Raw genomic sequence first — 25,426 nt, forward strand, 5'->3', positions numbered from 1 at the left:
AGAAATATAATTACAATCAATTTTTTAAACATTATTATTGTTTATTTTTTACGTAATTTTACCAAAGTAAAATGTTTTTTTTTGTCACATAGTTGTACAAATACAATGTAACAGTAACAATTCATGTTCATTATAATACCAGATATTACATGTATATACATTAAAGGAAGGATGTTTTCATTGGAATGATAAATTTCGGGAAACGAAACATTTGAAGTGAACATTTTTACAAGACATTGCAATTTAATTATACAAAAGTGTATTTATATTATTTTCTATATCAAGTTTTACTTAGGCGCGCACGCGTGTGTATGTGTGTGTGTGTGTGTGTGTACAATCAATATATCATTTTTTTAATAATAAATTTAATAAATTTTTTTTTTAAATAATTAAATTCTCAACATATGTACCGCCTCCCATATAGATGTACGTAGGTATAAAATATTATTTACTAAATTGCACAAACCAAGAGAATACATATTTCTAATAACTTGTAAAAATTACCGCACCAGTAATGTGCATCTTCTTATGCAGATCTTTACAAATAATATCTATTTGTGGAATTTAAATTAAAGTAAAAAATATACAATACCCTCCACTGCAACTATAGTTAAAATGTTTTATAAATTTGTTAGTACCTGATTCATATAATAATTTGTTATAAAGATTTGATACTAATGTTTAAGCTCTAAAAGAGATAATTGTTTTTATCTATATTTATAGATACATGGAAATAGCATAAATACGATTCGAATATACAAATACATAATAATTCGCTATGAATGATATCCTGAGTATTTATTCAAAAGTTCATTCGCTTCTTTGTGCACATTTTCATCATCGGCCGTTAATATTGGTTTATCTAAAATTTGTTTTAACGAATCAACTGCACGTGAGTAATCCTTTAGCGCAATGTGACACTTGCTAATATACAATTGAGCATACGGATTTTTATCTCCAAATTTTATTGCCGTTTCAAAACAACTGATTGCTTCTTCGTGTGAAGCATTTGGAATTTCAGCAAATAATGTTGCTGCTACCTATAAGAAATTACAAAATTATGAATATAATATTTCAAAATTTCAGAAAAATAATGTTAATAATCTTATTAACCTTATAAAAATCAAGGGGGATAAAGGACGTCTACTTCCTAAATATATTTTTCATGCCAAGAAAATATAGGAATTCGAATTTTTCGCTTATTAGGCGACTACTGTAACCAATTAAGTTATCCAAATCCGATCGACGACTCTCCTACTAGTCTACTAACTAAATTTCTAACTTTATAATACTTGTTATAAAGCTTTTTTTAAATATCTTATTAAAATGAAAAAATAATTAATATTATTATTCAGCATAATAATTATTATTCAGCATCTCTGGAATATTCATAATTAGTAGCTACAATGGAAAGGAAGAAATATTTTACTAAAAGAATGCTGCTTTCAAACGTTATATGCTAAAAGTATAATAGTAAAAAAATTATAATATATGGCTATCAGAAATATTGTCATTTAACATATAATCTCTCGGGCACAATACTTCTAAAAATATACTAGTTTTTAAAGAACATTTTCAAATCGAAAATATGGGACACTTAGATAGTCCCTATGAGCCACCCCCTTAATCTTTTGTATGTAACGATTCAACATTCCATTTCTCTACAGTTAAATTTAATACATTGAATTGAAAATCGAACCTTTTTCTCGATCCAACTTAAATTAGCTATTTCGAATTTAAATCTTCCTAGAAGGTAATGTAATTCAAAGTCATCTGGCCGCATTTCTAAAGCCATTACTACATAATCCTTAAAAACAACGCCATTCTTTATTTTGTCTGCTGTTGATAAATAATCTCCATTTAATCCTAGCAGAATAGCGTACCATTTAAATAGATTAGGATTTCGATTTTCGATAATTCTTTCACATCGTTCAATTCCTGTTAAAAACATCATTTATTTTTGTTATATATTATGCAAAGGTAGAAACGATCTTGTTAGAAAATACCTTCAAGTATTATCGTTCTCTTAATATTCTTATCAGTTTGTCTCTCCGCATGATTATAACTAGCTCTTGCAAATCTCCATACTACCTCTACATTGTCTGGGTGGGATTTTACCAGTGTTTGCAGTTTAACATAAGTCTTGATATCACCCTGACCATCTAGTTCTTCATCAATCTCCTTAAGTATTAAATCCAGCTGGTTCAATTCTCCTGAGGTCCTATATTACTGAACATGTAATCTCTTCCTTTTATATTTTTAAAAGTAGCTTTACTTGCCAAAATGATCAAACTCTAACTTTCCAAATTAGTATAAATTATCATGCTTAAATCATGAATTAAATAGTGTAATTGTAATATTTTTAATGCAGAAATAGTCTAATGTATTCTTGTCTCTTCAGGAAGTAGATTTGCATTTTTACTAGAATAAAGTATAAATCCTCGTACGTGTCTTTTTATATAAAGTTAATATACTTATATCACGTGAAACTACATTATTATACCAACCTTATCTCATTGTCACTAACAACGCTGTCACCATCCGAGCAATCATAAAACTCGTCATCTCCAATTTCTGTATCCGTTGAAAAAACATCGAGGTCTGTCTCATTATCTGTTAAAGTATAGGTACTATCGTTAGAATTAAATTTGCGTGAAACTTTTCTTTTCTTTTTTTGTTGTCTTAGTTGCAACCTTAAATAAAACAAAAAGCAAAGTGGCTATATTAATAAACTTTTAGTATAATACATAAATACAAACAATTATGTATACATATTATGGTTCGAAATAATATCATTACCTTAAAGCTTCTAACTCTGACTGTAATTCATCGATTCTTTTATTGGCGGCATCTAACTCTGAAATTGTTGTACTGTACTGTTGATTAGCCAATATTTTGCGATAAATAAAAATGCTAGCCGCGCTTATAACACCAACGGTTACACCGATGGCGGCAGCTATTAAATTGTTATGCATTGTGCTACAAATGTAACATATACAGTCAATGTATGAACAAGATCTATGATTGTAACCTATAAGGTAAGTAATGTACATAAATATATATTCACGTATATCGGAATAAGCTGCAGATGTTATAATTAATATAGAAAATGGAATACCTTTACTTTCTATGTCGGTTTTGTTACATAAACTCTTTCTGTATGTCCATACACAAGGTTGCAGAAATCAGTCACACTTATCATTCGGTAATAACGTAGTAATTACGTCTAAAGTCAAACATTTTACCATTTTAGTAAAAGAGAAATTTATATTTATATATTCACCAACATTAAACAACTTTTTGCTTTCATTATAACATGTTAATTGCACATCACAAACGACTATACATATACCGGCAATTAAGACAAAGTTCGGTAAAGAGATAATATAGCATTCATTACTATTTATTCATTGAATTTTAATATTTAACTGTGTTTGTCAATGATATAACGCTATACAGTTAACAGGTCCAAAGTACAAAATGGTTTTCCCTTAAATCACAGGTCGTAAGAACAAACATACGTGATCGTGATTACTACGTTCCTGCATATACCTATGCATTTGCCTGTAGGTACAATATATGTATCACTGTGCACATGCACGTCTACAGGTCATTTCTAACTGCACGTGTAGAACGTGCATATAAGTTTTGAATTTTTACACGTGTGATTCAAAGTAAATTTAATTGATTCATGAGTCAATTTATGTTATATAAACACGCGCGCACAAACAAATTTAAAAAATAAAATCTATTTTAATTATTTCATTTACAATTTGGATATATTGATGATTATAAATTGAATATACTTTTAATATAAATGTATATTGTATACATATATACAATGCACAATTAAAAAATACAAATAAAAAAGTTAGTATACTTGTGATATAATATCGCAAAGCAATTTTAACTTTTGACATGTTACTTTAAATACGAATTATAGATATCTGTTTACAAGCTTTAAAAGTTATAATGTAATCAATGTCGATTTCAAATTATAAATGTCATATTAAAATAAAAAAAGATATTAAAATTATGGTAATATATACATATATATATATATGTATTTTTATTCAAATAATTGTTCAGAATACATGAAGTTATAGAAAAGAAACGGTTATGTTTAAGGTTATCAATAATTATACGTGCAAAATATGCAAGTTCTCTTAAAAAAACAATGCTGGGAAATTGCATATCATTCCTAATTATTTTGCAATCTCTAAATAGGTAACACATAACCTATAAACTATTTTTGTAAGAATACAGATTATCTTGCAGGTAGATAATTGTAAATTGTTAAATAATTAAATGTAATTTTAATTTCCTTTAATAAATTTTAATTTAAAATCCTATATTTAATTATTTCCATACTAAATATCTGAACAAATTAAAGGGGTCGCATAAATTTAATTATACATAATTTTTATATAGAACTGAAATAATCACGAATAAAGTATATTAGTTTTGAATTAATGATAAATGAATAATTATAGTTACAAAAATGAGAATTTAGGCATGTAGGAATAAATAAAGTATATTTATCATTCTAAAAGAAAATATATGTTTATTAATGTATAAGGTCATCTGTCATATTTTTCTGTATACTTCCAATGCATAAAATTAAATAAATTTCAATTATATATTGTACTAACTTTGGCATTATATACATACATCTAAATATTTGACGCTATTATTAAAAGTATACACTTTAAATATTAAATTTAAGATATTGTAAATATAAGAATGTATATTTTTTAATACTAATACTATAATTTGAATATAATAGAATAGAATAGAGTATAATACTCTACTATTAATTTGCAGGCATTTTCCTACACGCCTATTATGTGTATTACTTCTAAAAACTTGATATGATATTAATCTTTGGAATTGTTTAACATTATTGTCATGCTACCAAATTGTGTGTTGTAGACAAAGCTCCTTCAGAATTCATTGTTAATATTTACTAAAAGTGCACCCTTATGAAATCCTCTAAAACAAATAACTTCGTAATTATAATGTGAACACATTTACATATGATAATATGTAAACATTATTTAACAGTTTTCATGATTATTGTGTTACTGAAATGTATGCCAATAAGGAGTGTAAATACATACATTGGTAAAATAATTTTTAAGACTTTAAATATAATGCATATAATATAGAACTTTTTAGCACCTAAGAAAAATGTTTAACAATGCATGTCATTAGCATTTCACTTAAAATTTTTGAATGTGTGTATATAGATACATAAACTAGAAACTTTACGAATATTCCTTACCCTAAAATAAAGTGTAAAAATAAAATTATATTACTTATGACTAGTTATGCAAAAATCTAACAAAATTATAAATAAAAATATAACAGTAACATTATCAAAGTACATTTTAATCAGCATTAAAATATCATAATTTTTATGATATATTATGAAAAATTGTTTGTTAGTTTTGTGGAAAACTTAACCATAAATATTGAAATATAATCATTATCAGATATTTGAGGCCTTCATGAGTAAAGCCGGTCATTCTGCAAAAATGTTCTAACAATTCGTAAATATTGCATTTTATTTTGTCAGAGTAGAAATGACACATTGATAATGTCATTTGAACTTTAGTCAACTATAATCTATAGTACTGGCGAAAAGCTGAAACATTTTCTTAATACAATATACCTTATACCCAGAAGCCTCAATAATAATCATTATTCTTTTCTATTAGAAGCAACAAATATAACAGCTTCAAACAAATATAGATATCATTTTGTTTCTCTCTATAAAATTCTCTCATTAAAGTAATATTCATCTTATTTTAAGTAAACTTTCAGTATATGAAACGAGTTTCACGTTTTACAATAAAAAAAAATAGCTATACGAAAGAAACAAATTTAGCGATTTTTAAGATTAATTTTTAACTGTAGATAAAGTAACTAATTTTTTAATAAATAAATTTTCTTTCCCTCTCTTTAAGTATGCACACATACATACACACACACATACAGCCAGACACACATGCACGCGCGCGCAATAAAGTCTGTCAATTAGTATACAATTTAATACTTTTTAAAGCAGCAAAAATTTGCGCTATATTTAATGTAAAAAGGCTTTTCCCAAATTTTCACTATAATATGGATTTTTTTTATCTTAGAATATTATTATTGTGATTAACAATTTCTTCAGCATTGCTACAAGCACAATTATGATATTATCTTTTATTGTAATATTACTTGTTTAAATAAAAAAATAAATATAAACAACAGCCTTCCAATGATTTAAGATATCTAATATAACACAGATTTTTAAATTTGCTGGTATATGATAATTATAGGTACTAATTTAAATAAATATTCTACATAAACTATATTTTTACGTTTAACATAGATTACAAAATTAATTTCTTTTATGGCATAAAACATATAATAATAAATGATAATAAGTAAAGGTAAAATTATTTAAACAATCGTTTAAGTAATCATAACAGTGTATGGACAGGTAATATCTCAGAATATGTAAAATTGTATCTCAAATTTGTTTAATTGTGAAACTCGACCGTATTAATCTTAAATTATGCGACCGATATAAAACGATTACATAAAATCTCTAATATTATTGTATCGTTTTTTCATTATCACAGATTGTTTTGGTAGTAGGCCTACTTGTAATATTAAATTTCAAAGGCCTACAATGGACTAGTAAATTTTAATATAATCTAATTGAATTCCGTTCTAAATATACAAACCAACATCACGTTTCTAATGTTGGAAAAAGCCTTGTTAGCACAAAGTAAGCTACATCATAATTACTCCAATATGTTGTATGCGCTGCTAATGTGTACAAATAATTTCTTCCTAAACTTGCTCGAAGTACATAATCCAATCGTTGTGTTAACTCTGATAAAAGAAATATTAAGTCATAATTTTTGTTGTATAATTTTTTGTATAATTAAATAATATATTTACCTTGACCTGGTTGGAGAGCTGTAGGAACACCCTCCTTAACATTCCATCCAGCACGAACTAAACCCCAAAGACTCCACCCTTTGTCTGAAGTTCGATTAGATATATCTACTGAATTCTCATCTCTTTCATCGTTATCTGCTAACAAATATATTTTAAATTATATATAAGTAGTAAGACTTTTAACAAATGATATCATTCTGAAAACTAATAAACATATTAATTAACATACCTGCGGGTGGAAAAGTTTGCTCAGTGTTACTTATTGTTGGAGGTAATTGTTCTGTTTGTTGACCATCAACTCCTCCATATGGCGGAATAAGAACAGGTTCAATTTTACTATATTCTCTTTCTAGAAGTGGTTCCATTCTATAAGCTACAGGGTCAGACCAGTGAAATATATTATAAAATCTTTTGCATAAACTTTGAGGCATCACATCTGTTTTGTTGGATGGAGGTGTACGCAACGCAAGAAATACTGATAATGGAGAACCCAAACAAAATAAATTTTCAATCTGGAATAATGAAAATATTTAATCTAAAAGCTTTTAATATTCTGCTATGTCAAATTACTTTTATCGTAGATACCTCATTATTATCTGATATAATATATACTAACTAATAATACTCACTGAGAATTGTAATCGTTGCTTTAGAACTTCCCGTGTTTCAGGTGATGGAGGTCTTGTATCTAGACCCATCCAGCCTGTGACAATATCGTAAACAATTACGCATCCCAAAGAGTGTGCTAAAATTGAAACTTTTCCTTTCCAACCTGGATGACGGCTGGCAAACATAAGGTATAATCTATTTAATTCTTTTTGTAAGCCAGCTCTTACTTCTCCTCCATAAAGAGGACTTGTATAATAGAGGATATCCATTGCTGATGTGTTTAATAAATGTCGTATGCTTACTACACTAAAAGGTGTAATAGCTTCTACTATGCCTATAAAGAGTTTTTATAAGTCGTAAAATGGGAACTTCAAACACATATGACTAAATTACATGCTAAAAACAAGATTATTGAAAAATTAAAAATGAATAAAATAAATGTAAAATAAATGTAAATTACATACTATATTAAAAAATACTTTTTTACCTCCATCAAGCTTTAAAGACGATCGCCATTCAACAGGAAAAAATTCTACTCTATAGTTGGAATTAGGAAAATATTTTTGTTTTAACCAATCTACACAATCTCTAAACCTGTTTAAAGATTAAATACATATTAATGTTTTCTAAATTTCACACTATGTTACCAATACATTTATACTAATTATGTTTTTTGCATACAATGTTGTATTACGAATAATTTTTCCAGTGTCCCTTTTCTGACCAATTCCATGAACTACAAATATTATATGATCAATATCATGAGGTTTATCTTCCATTATTGCGGCATCTTTATATCCCCTTCTTAATTGATAGCCTGTTGCTACAATGTCAATTACAAATAATACACAATAGAAATTTTTAACACTGACAAAAGCCATGTATATGTGTATTTTTAAAATATTTACTTTTTGCAAATCCCAACTTTGATGTAACACTACGCATTAATTTACTATGCCTATATTCACTGTACAATACAACATCATTTATACTATGCCAATCAACATGGAATTCTGGGAAGTGTTCCGTGTGTAATACTGGAATAATGAAATTTATTCCTTATTATATCATGTGAAAGTATTCTAAGTATCAGATAAAATTAAATTGAAATTTGTACTTTTGTAAGAATGAGAAGGTATATCACAAGTAGAAGCACATTGGCCAGTAGATTGTTTTTGGAAAAGATTAAGATGAACTTCTTCTATTACTTTGGACTGCTCTGTCTCTAAAGGTATCCAACTACCATCATAATACCAAGTACCTCTCATAATTTCCCATTCTTCACCTTTAAATAAAACAAAAATTAATAACTATATTAGAAGATATTTAGTTATTTAGTATAAATAAAACATTTAACAAATTATGAATATTTTTAATTCAGAAATTAAAAAATAAAAAACAAATGTATAAAACATTATATTATTGTATATAAAATTTCCTCTATATCAAATATAAGAAGACTATTGGTAATAGATGTAACACTTAATAAATGGTGCTCTGATTACATTAATCATGGTTAAATGGAATTGACTACAATAAACTGAAGGGCAAATCTATCCTTTCATATCAGGTATAATAATACACTGTTTAAAACAAGTAAAATTTCCACTTAAATTAAATACAAGAATTATGTGCATTTTAAAGAAATTTTCTAAGATGTTGCAAAATAACATAAAAATATAAATAAAAAGAATACAAAAAAGATATGAATGATAATGTACAACTTATACTAATTTAAAGATTCACATGCCCCTTTTATCTTAAATTACATTTAAACATTAAATATTGAAAATGAACAAGCTATGTACCTGAGCAATATATAGAAACACATTTCATTTTATCTAAGTCCACATCGTACATTCCTCCTTTAACTACAATTTTTTCAGTTGGAGGTAGAGTACATGATTTGTTATCATTTGTACTAAGTAAATCTTGATGATTTTGCCATGCATTTTCAATTCTTAAACTATCGTATCCACAGAATTCCACCCATCTTTTATCTACACCATCTCTATAAAACCATCGTATTTGTTCTGCAGTTAAAGGTTCTGCATATGCTAATTGATTTGCTACACTTTGTGTCTCTTCTTTTAAATTTGATTCTACAGTTGGTTCCGTAATCCCTTTAAACATTGAAATTTTCAATCATTATAAAATAAAAAAATAAACGTTTATAATCTTTCAGTTGTACATTCACACATATCAAACTTACATTATTTACATTGGTATTAAATTTCATGGTTTTGTAATTTTAGTCAAGACACATAAATAATTTCTTTCTAATATATATGTACAAAATCTAAACAAATTTTAAAGCATGCAATTGTTAATGACGAGAAGCATGAAATTACTATCATTTATTACTACTAAAATAATTTTTACTACATATAACTAAAAGTTTTTAATATTTCAACCAGTTTAATAAAATATGATGTTTGAACATTTACTGCTTATAAATTCTGTAAATTAATTACGAGGATATTAATTGTATCAGTATAAAAATATGTAAATAATTAATTCATATAAAGTTAAAAAAAAAATATATATATATATATTGAAATTCATGTACAAGCGTCTAAATAGACACGTGCAGCATAAAGACGAACGTTCCATTAGTAGGTATTAAATTATAACCAAGCGTCATAAATATTTTATTTGCAGCAACTTTGCGCAATTTTCATAGAATCTACTACATATCGACTGAATGTATATGCATAGATACGTACTGCAAGTATTTTAAGCGTACAGATTGCTTTACATTCCGACGAAAGGTATTTTCGATAATAGATTATTTTTATTTTCCAAATTTATGTACTAAATAACATTTAATATTTCATTTGATTTAACCAGAAAGAATATTAATAAATTTACCTTCGCAACTTTGAAATTCCAGGGATGTTTCGCTGAAAGGTTCAACTTCAGGCTTGCTGTCAGACATCCTCTCAGTAATGTAATTATTACAGAACGCTTTTAAAATCCTGCGATCGTATGAACGCACAGTATTTTATGTCATGTAAATGCTTAGTAACACCTAGCGTATACGAGATATGACGATCCTCTTCGAAATTAATGTTAACTGCTATTGTACATTTGTCACTGATGAAAATTGAATTATTAACACAGCATTCATCTGTCAACGGGAAAACATTACGAATTTCTCGGCTGTGTTTATGAAGATTGTCAATTTATGATGAAGCAGATGTTAGTTAAAACACGAAACAGTCACGTTCACTAACCGAATGTAACGTTGAGAGCTGATTGACGGACTGACAATCGTCTCGTGTAGCAGTTGAACGTTATCTAAAAACCTTCCTTCAACAAACAGTCTCGTTCACCCCTCGTTATCTTACATAACTTATAATTTTTATTCCCGTATCTAGGCAGAACTGGTATATTTAATAACAGATTGTTCATGCACAAACGCAATGCGTAAAACAGTATACGATATTAGATACTTTTATATTTCTATATATGCAACAGTATATATACACATATCTATCTATCTATATGTATATATATATATATACATATACATAGGTATATAGGTATGTAGATACGCATAAGCGCACATATCGATGATGATTTAAACGCGTAAGGCGCTATTATTAAAACGTACATAAATCGTACAAAAATAATTTATAGGGAACATGCAATGATACATTTTTTTATGTAAAAAAAAATTACTTTTATTTGAGTATATATAACTGATAATTCAAGTTTCGGGCAAATCTTATTATTGTATATGCATATACATGTATACGCAAGATAATTAATCAAAAATGTTTGAATGCAATTGATTAATTTATTATTCATATCGTAACGAACAAATTATCGCCATATTTTGTCCTTCGCGTTATTATTATTTTAATATTAAAACTTATGTTAGATTATATTTGAATTGAATAAAATTTTGTAAAAGTATCTATTCAATAACAACTAGATATATATAATTTTTTCAGTTTATCTATTTATTCTAATTTATTATAAATGCACAAGTATTCATTAACAACTTATTAATGCCGCTTAATATTCAGTGAATGGGTCACATATATACATAGATTTACGATAAATATGTTTACGTTTCTACTTCAATTTTTATTTCGCTGCATTAGTTTTCTATTTTTATGTGCAGTTTTTTTTTTTTTTTGACATGTTTGTTATTAATTATTAGTAGTGTTATCTATATGTTGAACATGTTACTCTAAGAAATTGGAAAAGGCAGAGAAAAATATGTTGAATACTACAACTAACAACACATTCTTCAATATTTTAAACCTATAATATTTTTAATTATTATTCTTTGTAGTTTTTGCATAAATACTCACATTATACTTTTTATAACATGCAAATGCAACTGCAGGGATTAAGTAATTAAGTTAATATTAAATGAAGTAAATGCTGACTGTATAAGTTGTTACATAAGCCCACTTACATTATCTATTTATGTATTCTGTGTAGTCAAATATTGAATATTTGATTTTTAGATCACAAAGTTGTTAATATATTCAATTTTTTAAGTTTTTTAAATTACATTGAAACTTTAATCAATATTTAGAGAAATGTACATTTTATTAATTTAATATTTACATTTTTAACTTTAAAAATTGTTACACAAATTTGAAAATTATAATTTTGTTATAAATACATGTACATAAAATAAGAAAAATTGTATATTTAAGAATAATATGAAGGAAATGATGTGTGTGCATATATGCATGTGTTTCATATCAGGAATATAATAATATATTTTTCTTTAGATTATATATTTATTATTACAAATAATATAATAGAATTTTACTTAGAGTTACTTTATCTTACACATCAAAGTATATATATATATATATTTTTTTTTTTTTATTAATTCCTACGTTCTGCAACTTGGCGTATTAAAACATATACTTTCTCTTTAATCCAATCTTTGTTATATGGAGCATACGTATTTGTTGATTTCTGATAGACAAGACATGACAAATCTGTAAGTTGATCAACAAAATCAAACAACTGACTGATATCGTATGTTATATTTGGTGTGTTTGGGTTTTGTCTCTTCAAATGTTCTTCATATATCTTGCATACACCTATATTAAACAGATAATTTTGTTTACATATAGATATACATCTTTTTTCCATATTTAAGTTATGTACATATGTATACTGTGTTCCTATATACATGTGAGTATATACACATACATACACAGTACAACCAATAAAGAAATAATTTTGCATTTAAAAAATATAAAATCATATTTTTTCATATAAATCTATGTGTTTAAGAGAATTGAATTTGAATATTTGTTACATATACATGTAATCGATCAGTTATAATCTACTATTTTATGTGTTATTGTGCAATTTTAAAGCATTAAAAGTTTTAATAATATATTCATTTTGCTAACTAAAGGCAGTTTTCTAACAATGTTGCACAAATTTTTGCTTGCGTAAAAATGTACTGCTCTGTCTTGCAGTTTCCAGGAAATTATATAACTTTTTTTATGTTCTCTGATTCACTATCTTGTGTGTGCTTATATACACTAGGTATAATGGACTTGTACCTATGACTCAGCAGATAGTGAAAGTAGTAAAGAGTCTTTAAGGAATGATAGTGCATTCAGATTCATCTCTATTTTAAATTATTGTATATTATTATTCTTCAATTTCTTCAAAAGAATTTTGATTATTTTTAGAAGAAACTAATATAAACCAGAAAATATGATAGTGTTCAGTTTTATATCTATTTCTATTCTGTCCTTTGTACCATTAACACAAGTATAGCCAACTAAGAAAAAATAATACAACTAGATAAATTGATTTGACAATCACGCATTTATGGTTACAGTAATCCACATCAGGCTTTAGATAAAAAAAGCTGTGCCTGTACTAATAAATATTCAAATTCAATTTCCCAAACACAGAGTCTTATGGTGATGCGCAAAAGTGTATGATTACTATTTTTAAAATAGAATAACCTTTCAAAAATTGGATGAACTTGAATTTTGTTGCAATTGGTTGGGATTAATAAAAAAAATAATGGAAGTTCTTTTTTGCAACTTTTTTATCTGAACTGGTAAAGAAAATTAAATTTAGTAAATTTATATTAACAGTTTCATAATTATTAACATTGCTATGAGCTACAAACATTAAAAGTAAACACGAAAAATGATGAAAATCAAAGTTTTTAATGACTTTCAGTTTATATTACCCCTTTAAAACTGAAATCGGTCAATACAAAATTTTTAGTTGCAGGTTGTACTATCCATTAAACAAAATTTTCTAACTCAATAGAAAAAATTTCAAACTGTTTCGCCCAGATTTAAGAAACTTATTTCATTTTAAATGATGCTGATACACTTTTGCAAGTTATGGCATATGACAAAATTACCATTAACATTTTAAATATTTAAATACTTTGCACTAAGTTATATACTACAACTAACAAATTTTTAAATTTGTATAATATTTAAATAGAAAATATTTTTACCTTCCATACATCCATTAACACTTTTGTAATCTAAATACGTTCTGGTTTCAGGTCTATTGCTTGGCTGAACAAGCAATATTGTATGTGACTGTAAGAAGATAATAGAGTTTCAGTTATTTTCGTATGTATAAGGTACAGATAAAACATAGATGCACTTATGATTAATACACCAAATAATCGTTTGCCTGTAAATATTCATTGGCTGTATCGGTAAGTATACTAACAGCATAAAACATGAATACATGAGGACCTTGCTGTTTATTCAAAAAAACATTATTCTATATTATTGCTATATTTTAGAAAATGATCAATTACATGTTTCTACTTCTTTTAAAATATACATACGTGTTTTAACATAAAAATATTGAATATAAGAATTCAAAATTCTCGAAAAGATATATATCATACAGTTAAAAATGTGTACACTCCAAGGAACAATACAAATATTTGATTACAGTGCTAAATTTAGATATAGTTTCTGAATAAACAAATATCAAATGTCTCTCAAGGATTGTTCAAAAGTAGTCAAAACAAAAGTGGTTTACCATCTCTGCTCCAGAAATTAAGAATAATCTACTAGATTAGTGACGTTCTGCTTGCTTTGTAAACTATATTACTTTGTTTGTAGTAATACAGTGTATTAAAGTAATAAAATGTTGCAGCACAGCTCTCTGAAAACGTAATGTGAAAATTTTGACTCCGGTTTTTGGTGCACTTAATATATTTGGAAGATATATATGTGTTGTTCCGACGTTCCTTATCCATACATGTATATCACGGTTCAATTTACGTTCCGCGCGATCAATAGTCCTCGCACATGCTTCTATGTAGCAAACTAAAAAAAAATACAAACTTTAAATTATAATGTTGAACTTTTAATGAAATATATCTGTAAATTAAAAAAAAAACGAATGGATCCTTGTTAAGTAGTTATGACTGATCATTTAAAAATTTATTATTAGCTTCTTATATCATAAGCAATGAACTTATTGTTTAAAAAATATCGATTGCAGAGATATCTGTAATTTTAAATGAGAAGGTATGATTCAATTTGTTTACGATAAACGTAAAATAATAGCATTTTAACAAAAATATTGGTTTGCTAATTGCATCAGTTTTAATTTATTACCGTAAATTTGTTGTTACGTAGCTGATATATTAATATATTTAGTGTGTGTATTTTTATAGAACGATGCTTGTATTTAAAAACAATGTTTGTTTATTTATATCGAAAAAGTGTAATTACGATGTAGGAACATTTTTTCGAAAAAGATTCTTCAATCACCGTTTTTATGAATGTTACGAAAAACATAAGACGGATATTAACTGGTGATTTCGTTGAGAAGTAGCTTAAATCTACAAATGTCGTCACGTCCTACATATTCCTACATGACGTCCGTCATCTTATTCGTGAGGCGTTGAATGTTGTGCGCGAATTTGGATTCTATAAGTTCCAGCGCTATTTTCTTAAATTGCAAACGATGAAAGCGAAATCAGAATTGACAACCGAGTCAGCGTGGGCTAAATTGCAACAATATTACGATGCTAGTGGGTCGAAAATAAAAATATACGATCTTTTTCAACAAAATCCGAAACGTTTTGAAAATTTTAGGTGAGTTTCGCCAGTCCTTGACAGATGACATTGCGATGACCTTCTGAAGGCTATTCGTTCAAATAAAATGTTATTCTATCATTACTAAAATGTTTCTTCTATTTAATCTTATGTGTTACACATTTTACTTTATATTTTGTTATTTTCAATCAGTTACCATTTATATATGCATGAATTAGGTTATTACATTATATCTTGTTCAGAAAATAATTTAATTGGAATAAAATTATAGCTTTCTAGACAAGTTTCTATTTATATAAATTATTATGTAAGTAAAATTTTATCTTTATTTCAATTAATAACAGTCTAGAAATTCCTACACCTGAGGATGGACCTATTTTACTTGATTATTCCAAAAATCGTGTTACCGATGAAGCATTGCAATTATTATTCCAATTGGTACGTATGTATAATATTGTATAAATGCATATTTAAGTAGTATTTATACATATATAATATTATTAGTATTATTTAGAATTATATAATTCTAATATGTTCCATTAATTTTAAGGCACGTGCACGTGAAATAGAAGCTACAAGAGATGCTATGTTCTCAGGGGAAAAGATTAATTTTACAGAGAATAGAGCAGTTTTACATATTGCTTTGCGCAATAGAGTTAATAGGCCAATATTAGTTGATAATAAGGATATAATGCCAGATGTGAATGCTATATTAGAACATATGAAATAATTCAATCATGAGGTATAATTAATATTTATTTATATATGAACAGATAATTATATTAGAACAATGACATATGAACAGATATTATTATTATAACATATGAACAGGTGATTATATTAGAACATATGAAATAATTCAATCATGAGGTAGAATTAATATTTATTTTGTCATTATATTTACATATAATAATTTTAATTGTTAAAAACGATTTTCCTACAATACTTGTCTCTTATATTGTATAGGTTCTTTCAAAACAATGGAAAGGTTATACAGGTGGGCCAATTGAAGATGTTAACATTGGAATTGGAGGCTCAGATTTGGTAAATAATATAAATTATATTTGTAAAATATATTTTATTATATCTTTTGCATCTGTGTAAATTTATACATAGGGACCCTTGATGATAACTGAAGCATTGAAGGCCTATCACATTAGACCTAAAGTTCATTTTGTTAGTAACATCGATGGAACTCATATAGCTGAAACTCTGAAAAAACTGAATCCAGAAACAACTCTTTTTATAATTGCATCAAAAACCTTCACTACTCAAGAAACGATTATAAATGCTACATCTGCGAAAATATGGCTTTTAGAGGCTTTAAAAGATGTGAGTAGAAAACAAGCTATGAATTTCAATTATAATCAATCGATTATAATTTGGAATCTTAAATTGGTGTATACCAATTTAAAATTAAATCTAATAATAACCACAAGTTCTTTATTGTATAGTACAATAAATTTTTTGTAGCCTGCAGCAGTTGCGCGTCATTTTGTCGCATTATCTACTAACAATCAAAAAGTAAAGGAGTTTGGTATTGATGAGAAAAATATGTTTTGGTTTTGGGATTGGGTTGGATGACGCTATTCATTATGGTCAGCTATTGGTTTATCAATCTACTTGTCTATTAGGTTTGAAAATTTCGAAAAATTATTGAGTGGTGCGTACTTTATAGATCAGCATTTTTGCAGTGTTCCATTAGAGAAAAATGTAAGTATTTAATTCTTATTTTAAGATTGCATACATACGTTCTTTTTAGTATCTGAAATGGGGAACAAATAAATCTATATTGAGGTTACAATGTATTGTATGGAACATTATGTTATAGGCACCAGTTATATATGGTATTACAATTTTTATAAAATTGAAATACATACATTGTTGCCTTATGATCAGCACTTGCATAGATTTGCTGCTTATTTTCAACAAGGGAATTTGGAAAGTAATGGAAAATATGTTAGTTGAGCAGGAGAAACTATAAATTATAATAGTGGTAATTATTTTATATGTTTTGCAATATCTGAAAACAAAAATTTGTATCTTCTTCTGGCAAATAAAGGTATATCAATTTATAAGCTATTATTTTAATGACTTGTATGTAGATTATATGGAAGTTTATGTATAGAAAAAGTGCAGTATATTTGTAATAATAAAAAATATAACATGAACAATATTTCAATTAAAGTTAAAATATTTAAAGAATAAAATTAATCTGTTACTTAAGTTCCATATATTTAGTTGTATTTATAAAAATGCAATTTTTGTAAAACACATTCTCATAGTCTCTTTATAAGTCAATTAATATGAAAGAAATACATTTTATTTAATGATACAATTTGCTTAATTACACAATACACTTTAATTATGTACAGATTCTATTTTTTAAATTCAAGTTAAATTGTTTTATTTATCAATAAATAAGAACAGGATTATTGGTGGTTGTGACATAGGGTTTAAGTGTTGGAAGTTTTGGAATATGGGGCATTCTTCAACTGATGTCCACGTTTCCTTTTTGTTTCACAATTGGTGAAGCAACAGCAGTTATGCATGGATGCATTTTATTTTTAATGTCCGTGGTAACAAATTAGCCATTGAGATATCATTTGCTGCCAATTCATGACAATGATATCGCAACAGTTTTGTTACAGATATTTTGAAATTGAATTTGGTCTACAATTTAAAAAAAATTTGATTTAATCAATAATTGAGAAATATAATTTTAGGTTGTAATGCTGTATGTGATATCAGTTTGTTTAATATCTAGTTACTTTCACATACATTTTTTAATAACAATCACTCTACTATCTATTGTACCTTCACCATTAATGTTTACCTTACTGGACCAAAATGAATTAACTTGGATGTTTTATTTTATGTTTAATCAAATGAAGCAAGTATGCTTGAAGTATTAATATACTAAGTTATAATGCATGAAATGTTTATTTTCTGATATTAAAATATACATACTTTTGTTTCTCATTGATGTTTATCGATTAATATCTGATTACCTTCAATAATCATAAATATTACAGATGATTTACATACGAGGTGCTATTAAATGTTCTGGCAACAACTTCAACCAAGAATCCGTTATTGGGGCATCTTTATATCCCCTTCTTAATTGATAACCTGTCGTTATAATGTCAAGTACAAATAATACACAATAGAAATTTTTAACACGGTCAAAAACCATGTATATGTGTATTTTAAAAATATTTACTTTCTGCAAATCCCAACTTTGTTGTAACACTACGCATTATTTACTATGCCTATATTTACTGTACAATATGACATCATTTATACTATGCTACTCAACATGGAATTCTGGGAAGTGTTCTGTGTGTAATACTGGAATAATGAAATTTATTCTTTATTATGTCATGTGAAAGTATTCTAAGTATCAGATAAAATTAAATTGAAATATGTACTTTTGTAAGAATGAGAAGGTATATGTCGCTGCTACCACGCGGAATTTTCACGTCGTTGATTTCTTTCTGAGGTTGTAAGGCTTAGATCAAACGCGGTTGCTCCCGACGCTGTCTGTTAACTTAATATTAGACAGTTTGTTCTAACTAAATATTCGGTCATTTATGTTTTGTCTCATAATTCGACCGTTTTTGTGAAAGGTTATTCGTTCATTGTTCGATGATTGACCGACTGCCTGTTCGACTCGCTTGTTTTTTGAGAGTTTATCCGCTGCTCCCTTCACCGTGCAGGGGGTGGACACTGTTGGTATTTGCCGAAACGATGAAAATTACCAATCAGTGTTCCCCTTCGAGTACCGTCCAGACCCTCTTGTGCGTCCGAGGCGCACATTGGTCTCAAAAGAGTGGGAAGATATCTGCACGGACGTGGAACCTTCAAAGTTCCTCGGTGACGTTTTGGGAATTTCCCAAAGGTCAAGATTTCGGTCCGGTCCCATTAAGTGCACGGTTCGATATCTCGCTGCGTGCAGATGTTGAACCGACCCTTAAGAAATACTTCGTTTACAATACGCGTTGGCTATTAAGGAGTCAAAATTAAATATTCTAGAGACCATTGTGTCGAAGGTCGCGAAAGCTTACGAAATTACTTAAAACGTTTTACTCTCAAAAATAGCTTTTTCGTCACGGACGTCTAATAAACGAAGTCTTCGAAGACCCTACGTTTTAATTGTTCCGTCGGCCGAAACATGTTCCCCCCGTTGAGAGATCGTATCGATGGTTTACGTTGTCGCCTCGGATGTGGGCAGCTCCGCTAGCTGCTTAACATTGCGTTTATAGATTCCTTGGCTGGTTCGCACGATGACCGCTCGAATGATCTAGTCTGGCCTGGGATTCTTTCTTGATCTCGTGGGAGCCCTTGGTCCATTTTTTCTACTCGTTCAGATGGTGGATATACTCTTTGTACCACCTAGTCTAGAAATCCTGCTTGACCTTTTGGATGTGCTGTTAGTGTGACAATCGATTGCAAGGAGTATCGCTGAAATCAGTCTCGGGCAAACTCGTTAATGACGTGCCAATCAGGAAGTGGGTCGGAGTTAGGACTGAAGGATCATTAGGATCAGACGATAAGGGAGTAAGCGAGCGGGAGTTTAGGATCGCTTCGATTTTGATCGCGAACGTGTTGAATTGTTCGAACATAAACAGTTCTTCCCCCACTACTCGATTGACGTGACGTGGTGTTTAAACGATTTAACAGCTGCCTCCCAAAGACGAAATTGCGAGAAAGAGCTAGCATGAAATGCCACGATATTTCCTTGCCCGTGAGGAAGTGTTGTAGCTTATCGTCCTTTTGCAGCGTTTGGTACAGTGTACTTAATTCGTTATTCGCTCCAACGAAATTTGTCCCGTTGTTGGAATAAAGGTTCCGACAGATGCCCCTACGACCGATGAAGCGTTTTAAGGCTGCGATGAGCACCTCTGTGGTCATGTCACCGACGACCTCAAGATGGACCGCTTTCGTTGCAAAGCACACGAAAACCGCTATATAGAATTTTACTCGCGTACGATTTCGGAAACTTTTTTCCTTAACACGTTCACGCCGGAGCGAAAATCTACGTTTCTCCGCGTGAGGCGGGACTGTCTTATCGCGTTACGCTTCGTGGGGCGGGGCAATATCGTTGCGAGTTTGAAAACGCTTATTGCGAAGGTAAAATTATCTTTTCTTCTACAGAGGTGGTTAGAATATTTTTTGAAATAAAAATAATTAATTTTCTGAAAACGCGTGACCCACAGGTGGGTCACGCCGCCCCACGGAGCAGTCAAGTGTGACCCACCGGTGGGTCACGCCGCCCCACGGAACAGTCAAGTGTGACCCACCGGTGGGTCACCCCGGCGTGAACGTGTTAATATAAAAGGGACCGCAGTAGTCTGTTCTGCAATTGTAAAAGAGTTGGTATTCGGAAGCACCTGATGCACTGTCGAACGATGCGTCGTACCTGGTTCTTACCATCAATGGACCAATACCTCTGCCTTAGTGTCGTCAGCGTGGTGGTATTGATACCCGAATGATGTCCCTCTAAATGCGTGTGACGAATAATGAGATCGGTGATGTGGTGCGATCTTGGAAGCAGGATCGGTGCTTCTGCCCGAAGGAAATTTTCGCGTTTTGTAATCGACCGTCGTCCCGTAGAATTCCTGTTTCATCTAAGAATGGTTGCAGCGAGAGTAGGTTACTCTTCGGATGCAGCTCTGTACCGTTCTTCAAACTTCGGATCTCCTTTTTGAACGTGGAGGCCTGCACGAGCCTTAAGATCCGGTCATTACGTCCACGTCGTGGACCTCTCGTACGGTTAGAGGTCCTGCCTTAGGATGATTTTTGCGAAATCGGAAGCAATACATGACGATCCTCCTTAATTTTACGATGTCTGAATAACGGCTGAGAATTTCGTCGCTACGGATGGTCGTTACCAAGCATGTATGGGCACAAATTTCGGGTACTTCTGGGACGAGATTGAACGTAAATTTCAAGAATTCCGCGGGTGTTTGTCCTTTCGATATAAGGTCCGGTGGATGCCGCCATGCTGCTATATCGGGCTTCGCCTGAATTTCGGTCACTCTATTTGCCACTAATGTCTTTAGCGTGATTGGTTCGCGTTGCAGCCAATTTAAAACTATCATGGAATTCGTCCAAAAGTTAGTCGAATCAAATCGACGTGCATTACTTTCTCGAACGCTAGTAAATAATGACACCAGTAGCACCGCACCGCAAAGTTCGAGACGCCCGAGACTAATAACTTTTACTGGAGCGACCCGAGATTTCGCGCACAATAGTTTTGTTTTAATTCGTCCGCGATTGTCGATTGACCGTACGTACACGCACCCTCCGTATGCTCGTTCGTTCGCTTCGTAGAATCCGTGTAATTCCACTCTTCGCACCTTCGGTTGGCATACGTGTCGCTTGAAGGATGTTTGATTAAGTAACTGCAATTCCTCCACGTACGTGGTCCATTCTGCGTGGAGGCTGATTGGTAGCGTTTAGATAGTGTTAAGATCGTGCATTTCGTGATCCTCGTATCGATGTTTGGATCCACGGAATAGATGATTCGGTCGTTCTGCGCGTGCCACGAGACGCCGAGAGTTTTTACGCTTGCGTCTCCGTAATACTTGGCATGAATTTCGCCTTCCGGAAGCCCTGATAAAAGTTTCGGTTCGTTCGAGACCTATCGTCGAATGTGGAGGCCGCCGCGGTTAAGTAGCTTGATTACCTGGCCCCGTAGTTGTCTAGTGTCTTCATAATTATCTGTACCGGTTAGGAAATCGTCGACGTATAGATCTCACTGGATCACGGTCGATGCGATAGGAGCATTCTGATGAATGCACCTAATGGCGAGGAAAGGCGCTGAAGATAGTCCGAACGTGACCGTGTTCAGCTCGTACGTTTTTACCTTTCCGTTGTTATCTCGTCATAGTATCCGCTGGTATCGACGGTCTTCCGGTCTTACGGGAAACTGCCGATACATCTTCTCGTTGTCTCCGGTTAAGACATAGGTGTGTTGACGGAACCTTATGAAAAGCGCGAATATGTCGTCTTGTATCGTTGGTCCTGTTAAAAGCGTGTTGTTCAATGACAGTCCACTGCTCGATCTTGCAGATCCATCGAAGAAGACGCGAACCTTCGTTGTTGAGCTGGATAGTTTGATGATGGTGTAGTGGGGGAGGTAGAAACTATCCGAATCGCGTGGTTCTACCTGGCTCATGTGTCCCATCTCGAGATACTCCTTGATGACAGCGAAGTATTTTTGTTTCAGCTCTGAATCTTTCATGAATTTTTGTTCGAGCGAAAGTAGACGGTTGAAAGCGCGCGGCCGAGTTTCGCTCAACTGCGTCTTCTTTTCGTTCTTTTCGTGTCTTAACAACTGGTTCGTGTCCGTTTAACGTGATCGCGAAAATGCTGCTTGCATTTCTACTCCATAGAAGATAGCTGTCGTACATGTGGACACTCTCCTAGCTTCCAGAATTTTTGAAGTTCGAAATTTGGAGTTGTAACGAACGTCTGATCCTGATGTAGCTTCGTGTTGTGTTGCTGGTTGTAGACGCGGCATCCTCTAGCTTTGCAGTTTTCTGTTCGGTGGTCCAATCGTAGATAGTTGAAGCACACGTGTGCTTTGCGAACGACTTCGATTCGTCGCGGAATTGTGGTTTCCAAAAATCGCGAACATAGATACAGCGGATGTTTCTCGCTGCGATCAGGACATTTCGTGGCAGTATATTCTGTGTCCTTTTTCGCTTTCGTGCGTTTTGGAGACAGCGGTGATGTCCGGCATTGCGCGCAAGAAGACGATGGCGGCGGTGTTTGACGTCGCGCGCGAGGCGACAATGGTGACGATGTCGCTTCGTTCTACGATACTTTCGTCACGAAAACGCGTTGCTTTTGTGAAGGTGATGGCGGTATGTGGGCGCGGTTAATCTGCTGTCAAGTTGGGTTCGATCCTGATTTTTGAGCTATATCACTATAAGTCGAAGTATGACTGATGAGACGCGTTGTTTAAGAATTTAAATAGATCATCGATATTCGGTACCTCCGTATCCGATAAGGTATGTTCCCATGCCCTACGCGTGTCTTTTGTCATTTTAGAAATTCATATGCTTGCTAAGAGGTCGTTTCCGTGTCTTCTCGCGATCTACCAAGCGCTTGCAGTGATCGAATATGCAATTACATGTGATTTGCTAGGTTGCGGACAGATTCCGATGATTCGTCTGGCATCGCTGGTGTGTCTCGCAAAAGGGCCGCGTGTCGCAAAACAAGAACACGTTTATTATCATATATTTCGCATATATGTTTCCAGGCAGCGTTATAATTGTCGTCGATTATGCTGAATCCCGGCTGCGTATGGATTAAGGTATCTACGCGTCTTTAAAGGTAATCCACTTTTCGATGCGGCCATCGAATTTTGGCAAATCTATTTTTGAAAGTTTTACCGATAGCGCATACGGCGATATTGTTGACAATTCGCTACCGGCGGGAGAAGGTTGTGTCGTCCGTCTTTCCAACCTTTCTAATAATACTGTTGCGGTGGCTACTACGTCGTATAGGTTCGTAGTCGCGTGTCACTCGGCCTCGACCTCATCAAAATTTTCGATCAAACTTAATTCGTCTTGGATGCAATTGAAAGTATCGAACTGGTTCGATAGACGTTTAATTCTATCACGCAATTTAACACACAATTTTTTTTCTTTCGGGGAATCTGTATAGTTCTCAATCCAATTGCCAAACATCGTAATCTGACTTTTGAACGACCGTCGTTTTGTTTTCAACTTGCGAATCTGTTTTGATGTTTGATCGGCAATTGTCGTATTATTAGTCGCCATTATCTTTGGAGCGAGTAGGTTTCCAGAAAGGCAAGGGTTTCGCAATAGGAAGTAATCGGCAAATCAATTAGCGAGCTTACCTTGACTGGATCTCTGCCTAGGTCGTCCGTTGTCCCTGCTTGGCTGGTCCAGTTGCTTATAGCTGCTACGTGCTGATTCAAGACCGTTTCGTTTGATCGCGTACTCGTTGCTGTCAGTTTCCTCTGCTTTCTGATGTCCTGACGTTGAGTCGAAAAATGATGCTGGATATGGCTTCGAAGTCACTGTTCACTCGTACGTGATTTCGTTTTCGACAACCACAAAATGCCACTTCGATATACTGTTTCCCGATCGTTCGTAGGTCGTGGTTTCGTTTTCGAAGAATCATACAATGTCGCTGCTACCATGCGGAATTTTCACGTCGTTTACGTATATTAACTAAATATTCGTTCGTTTATGTTTTGCCTCACAATTCGATCGTTTTTGTGAGAGATTATTCGTTCATTGTTCGATGATCGTGTATAACCGACTGACTGTTCGACTTGCTAGTTTTTTGGGAGTTTATCCGCTGCTCCCTCCACCGTGCAGGGAGTGGACACTGTTGGTATTTGCCGAAACGATGCAGATTACCAATCAGTGTTCCCTTTCGAGTATAGTCCATGCCCTCTTGTGCGCCCGAAGCGCGCATTCGTCTCAAAAGGGTGGGAAGATACCTGCACGGATGTGGACCTTCCAAGTCCCTCAGTGACGTTTTGGGAATTTTCCAAAGGTCAAGATTTCGGTTCGGTCCCATTAAGTGCACGGTTCGATATCTCGCTGCGTGCAGATGTTGGACCGACCCTTAAGAAATACTTCGTTTACAACACGCGTTGGCTATCGAGGAGTCAAAATTAAATATTCTAGAGACCATTGTGTCGAAGGTCGCGAAAGTTTACGAAATTACTTAAAACGTCTTAATTTCAAAGGGAGCCTTTTCGTCACGAACGTGTAATGAACGAAGTCTTCGAAGACCCCACGTTTTAATTGTTCCAACGA

General features: G+C 31.5%; 6 protein-coding genes across 10 annotated transcripts in view; 1 reads left to right on the forward strand and 5 right to left on the reverse strand.

Moving 5' to 3' along the window:
• LOC143433449 (uncharacterized) overlaps window positions 1–25,426 on the reverse strand; it is a 125,723-nt gene that overhangs the window by 85,245 nt on the left and 15,052 nt on the right. The gene's annotated exons all lie outside the window — the stretch shown is intronic.
• The window catches only part of LOC143422490 (regulator of microtubule dynamics protein 1), a 297,728-nt gene continuing 272,448 nt past the window's right edge, over window positions 147–25,426 (reverse strand). Inside the window, exons 1-6 of one of the 2 annotated variants that reach the window (XM_076893171.1) lie at window positions 3,119–3,355; window positions 2,800–2,979; window positions 2,508–2,693; window positions 2,007–2,221; window positions 1,700–1,938; window positions 147–1,040 (exon numbers count right to left, since the gene is read on the reverse strand). In XM_076893171.1, coding sequence (XP_076749286.1) covers window positions 777–1,040; window positions 1,700–1,938; window positions 2,007–2,221; window positions 2,508–2,693; window positions 2,800–2,975 — 1,080 coding nt within the window. In that variant the 5' untranslated portion in view covers window positions 2,976–2,979; window positions 3,119–3,355 and the 3' untranslated portion in view covers window positions 147–776. Of the gene's footprint in view, window positions 1,041–1,699; window positions 1,939–2,006; window positions 2,222–2,507; window positions 2,694–2,799; window positions 2,980–3,118; window positions 3,356–25,426 lie in introns of those variants that run through there. The other variant, XM_076893172.1, reaches the window with a different exon arrangement.
• On the reverse strand, window positions 6,414–11,035 carry LOC143422478 (phospholipase DDHD1). 4 transcript variants are annotated; one of them, XM_076893153.1, is made up of 11 exons: window positions 10,803–11,035; window positions 10,438–10,544; window positions 9,375–9,689; window positions 8,684–8,851; window positions 8,475–8,603; window positions 8,248–8,389; window positions 8,054–8,160; window positions 7,587–7,900; window positions 7,187–7,469; window positions 6,958–7,095; window positions 6,414–6,888 (listed from the first exon to the last, which is right to left on the reverse strand). In XM_076893153.1, the coding sequence occupies exons 2-11, from the start codon at window positions 10,502–10,504 to the stop codon at window positions 6,743–6,745; spliced, it is 1,809 nt and encodes a 602-aa protein (XP_076749268.1). In that variant the 5' UTR covers window positions 10,505–10,544; window positions 10,803–11,035; the 3' UTR covers window positions 6,414–6,742. The 4 variants fall into 4 exon arrangements, with proteins under 4 accessions (XP_076749268.1, XP_076749266.1, XP_076749269.1 ...); XM_076893151.1 differs by having other exon boundaries at window positions 10,438–10,696; XM_076893154.1 differs by having other exon boundaries at window positions 6,958–7,092; window positions 10,438–10,696; window positions 10,803–11,034.
• On the reverse strand, window positions 12,319–14,755 carry LOC143433660 (enhancer of rudimentary homolog). Its single transcript, XM_076911110.1, has 3 exons — window positions 14,590–14,755; window positions 14,045–14,132; window positions 12,319–12,644 (listed from the first exon to the last, which is right to left on the reverse strand). The coding sequence occupies exons 1-3, from the start codon at window positions 14,590–14,592 to the stop codon at window positions 12,424–12,426; spliced, it is 312 nt and encodes a 103-aa protein (XP_076767225.1). The 5' UTR covers window positions 14,593–14,755; the 3' UTR covers window positions 12,319–12,423.
• On the forward strand, window positions 15,454–17,547 carry LOC143433656 (glucose-6-phosphate isomerase-like). The gene is given in 7 exon segments (XM_076911104.1): window positions 15,454–15,656; window positions 15,962–16,055; window positions 16,168–16,359; window positions 16,584–16,661; window positions 16,734–16,949; window positions 17,091–17,330; window positions 17,449–17,547. Coding segments are annotated over 6 exon segments (822 nt in total). The 5' UTR covers window positions 15,454–15,525; the 3' UTR covers window positions 17,202–17,330; window positions 17,449–17,547.
• Window positions 20,163–22,337, reverse strand: LOC143433448 (uncharacterized). The gene is made up of 7 exons (XM_076910784.1): window positions 22,309–22,337; window positions 22,189–22,235; window positions 21,441–22,053; window positions 21,190–21,384; window positions 20,932–21,069; window positions 20,609–20,768; window positions 20,163–20,543 (listed from the first exon to the last, which is right to left on the reverse strand). The coding sequence occupies exons 1-7, from the start codon at window positions 22,335–22,337 to the stop codon at window positions 20,163–20,165; spliced, it is 1,563 nt and encodes a 520-aa protein (XP_076766899.1).

This window comes from Xylocopa sonorina, chromosome 3 (assembly GCF_050948175.1).
Source record: "Xylocopa sonorina isolate GNS202 chromosome 3, iyXylSono1_principal, whole genome shotgun sequence".
NCBI lineage: Eukaryota > Metazoa > Arthropoda > Insecta > Hymenoptera > Apidae > Xylocopa > Xylocopa sonorina.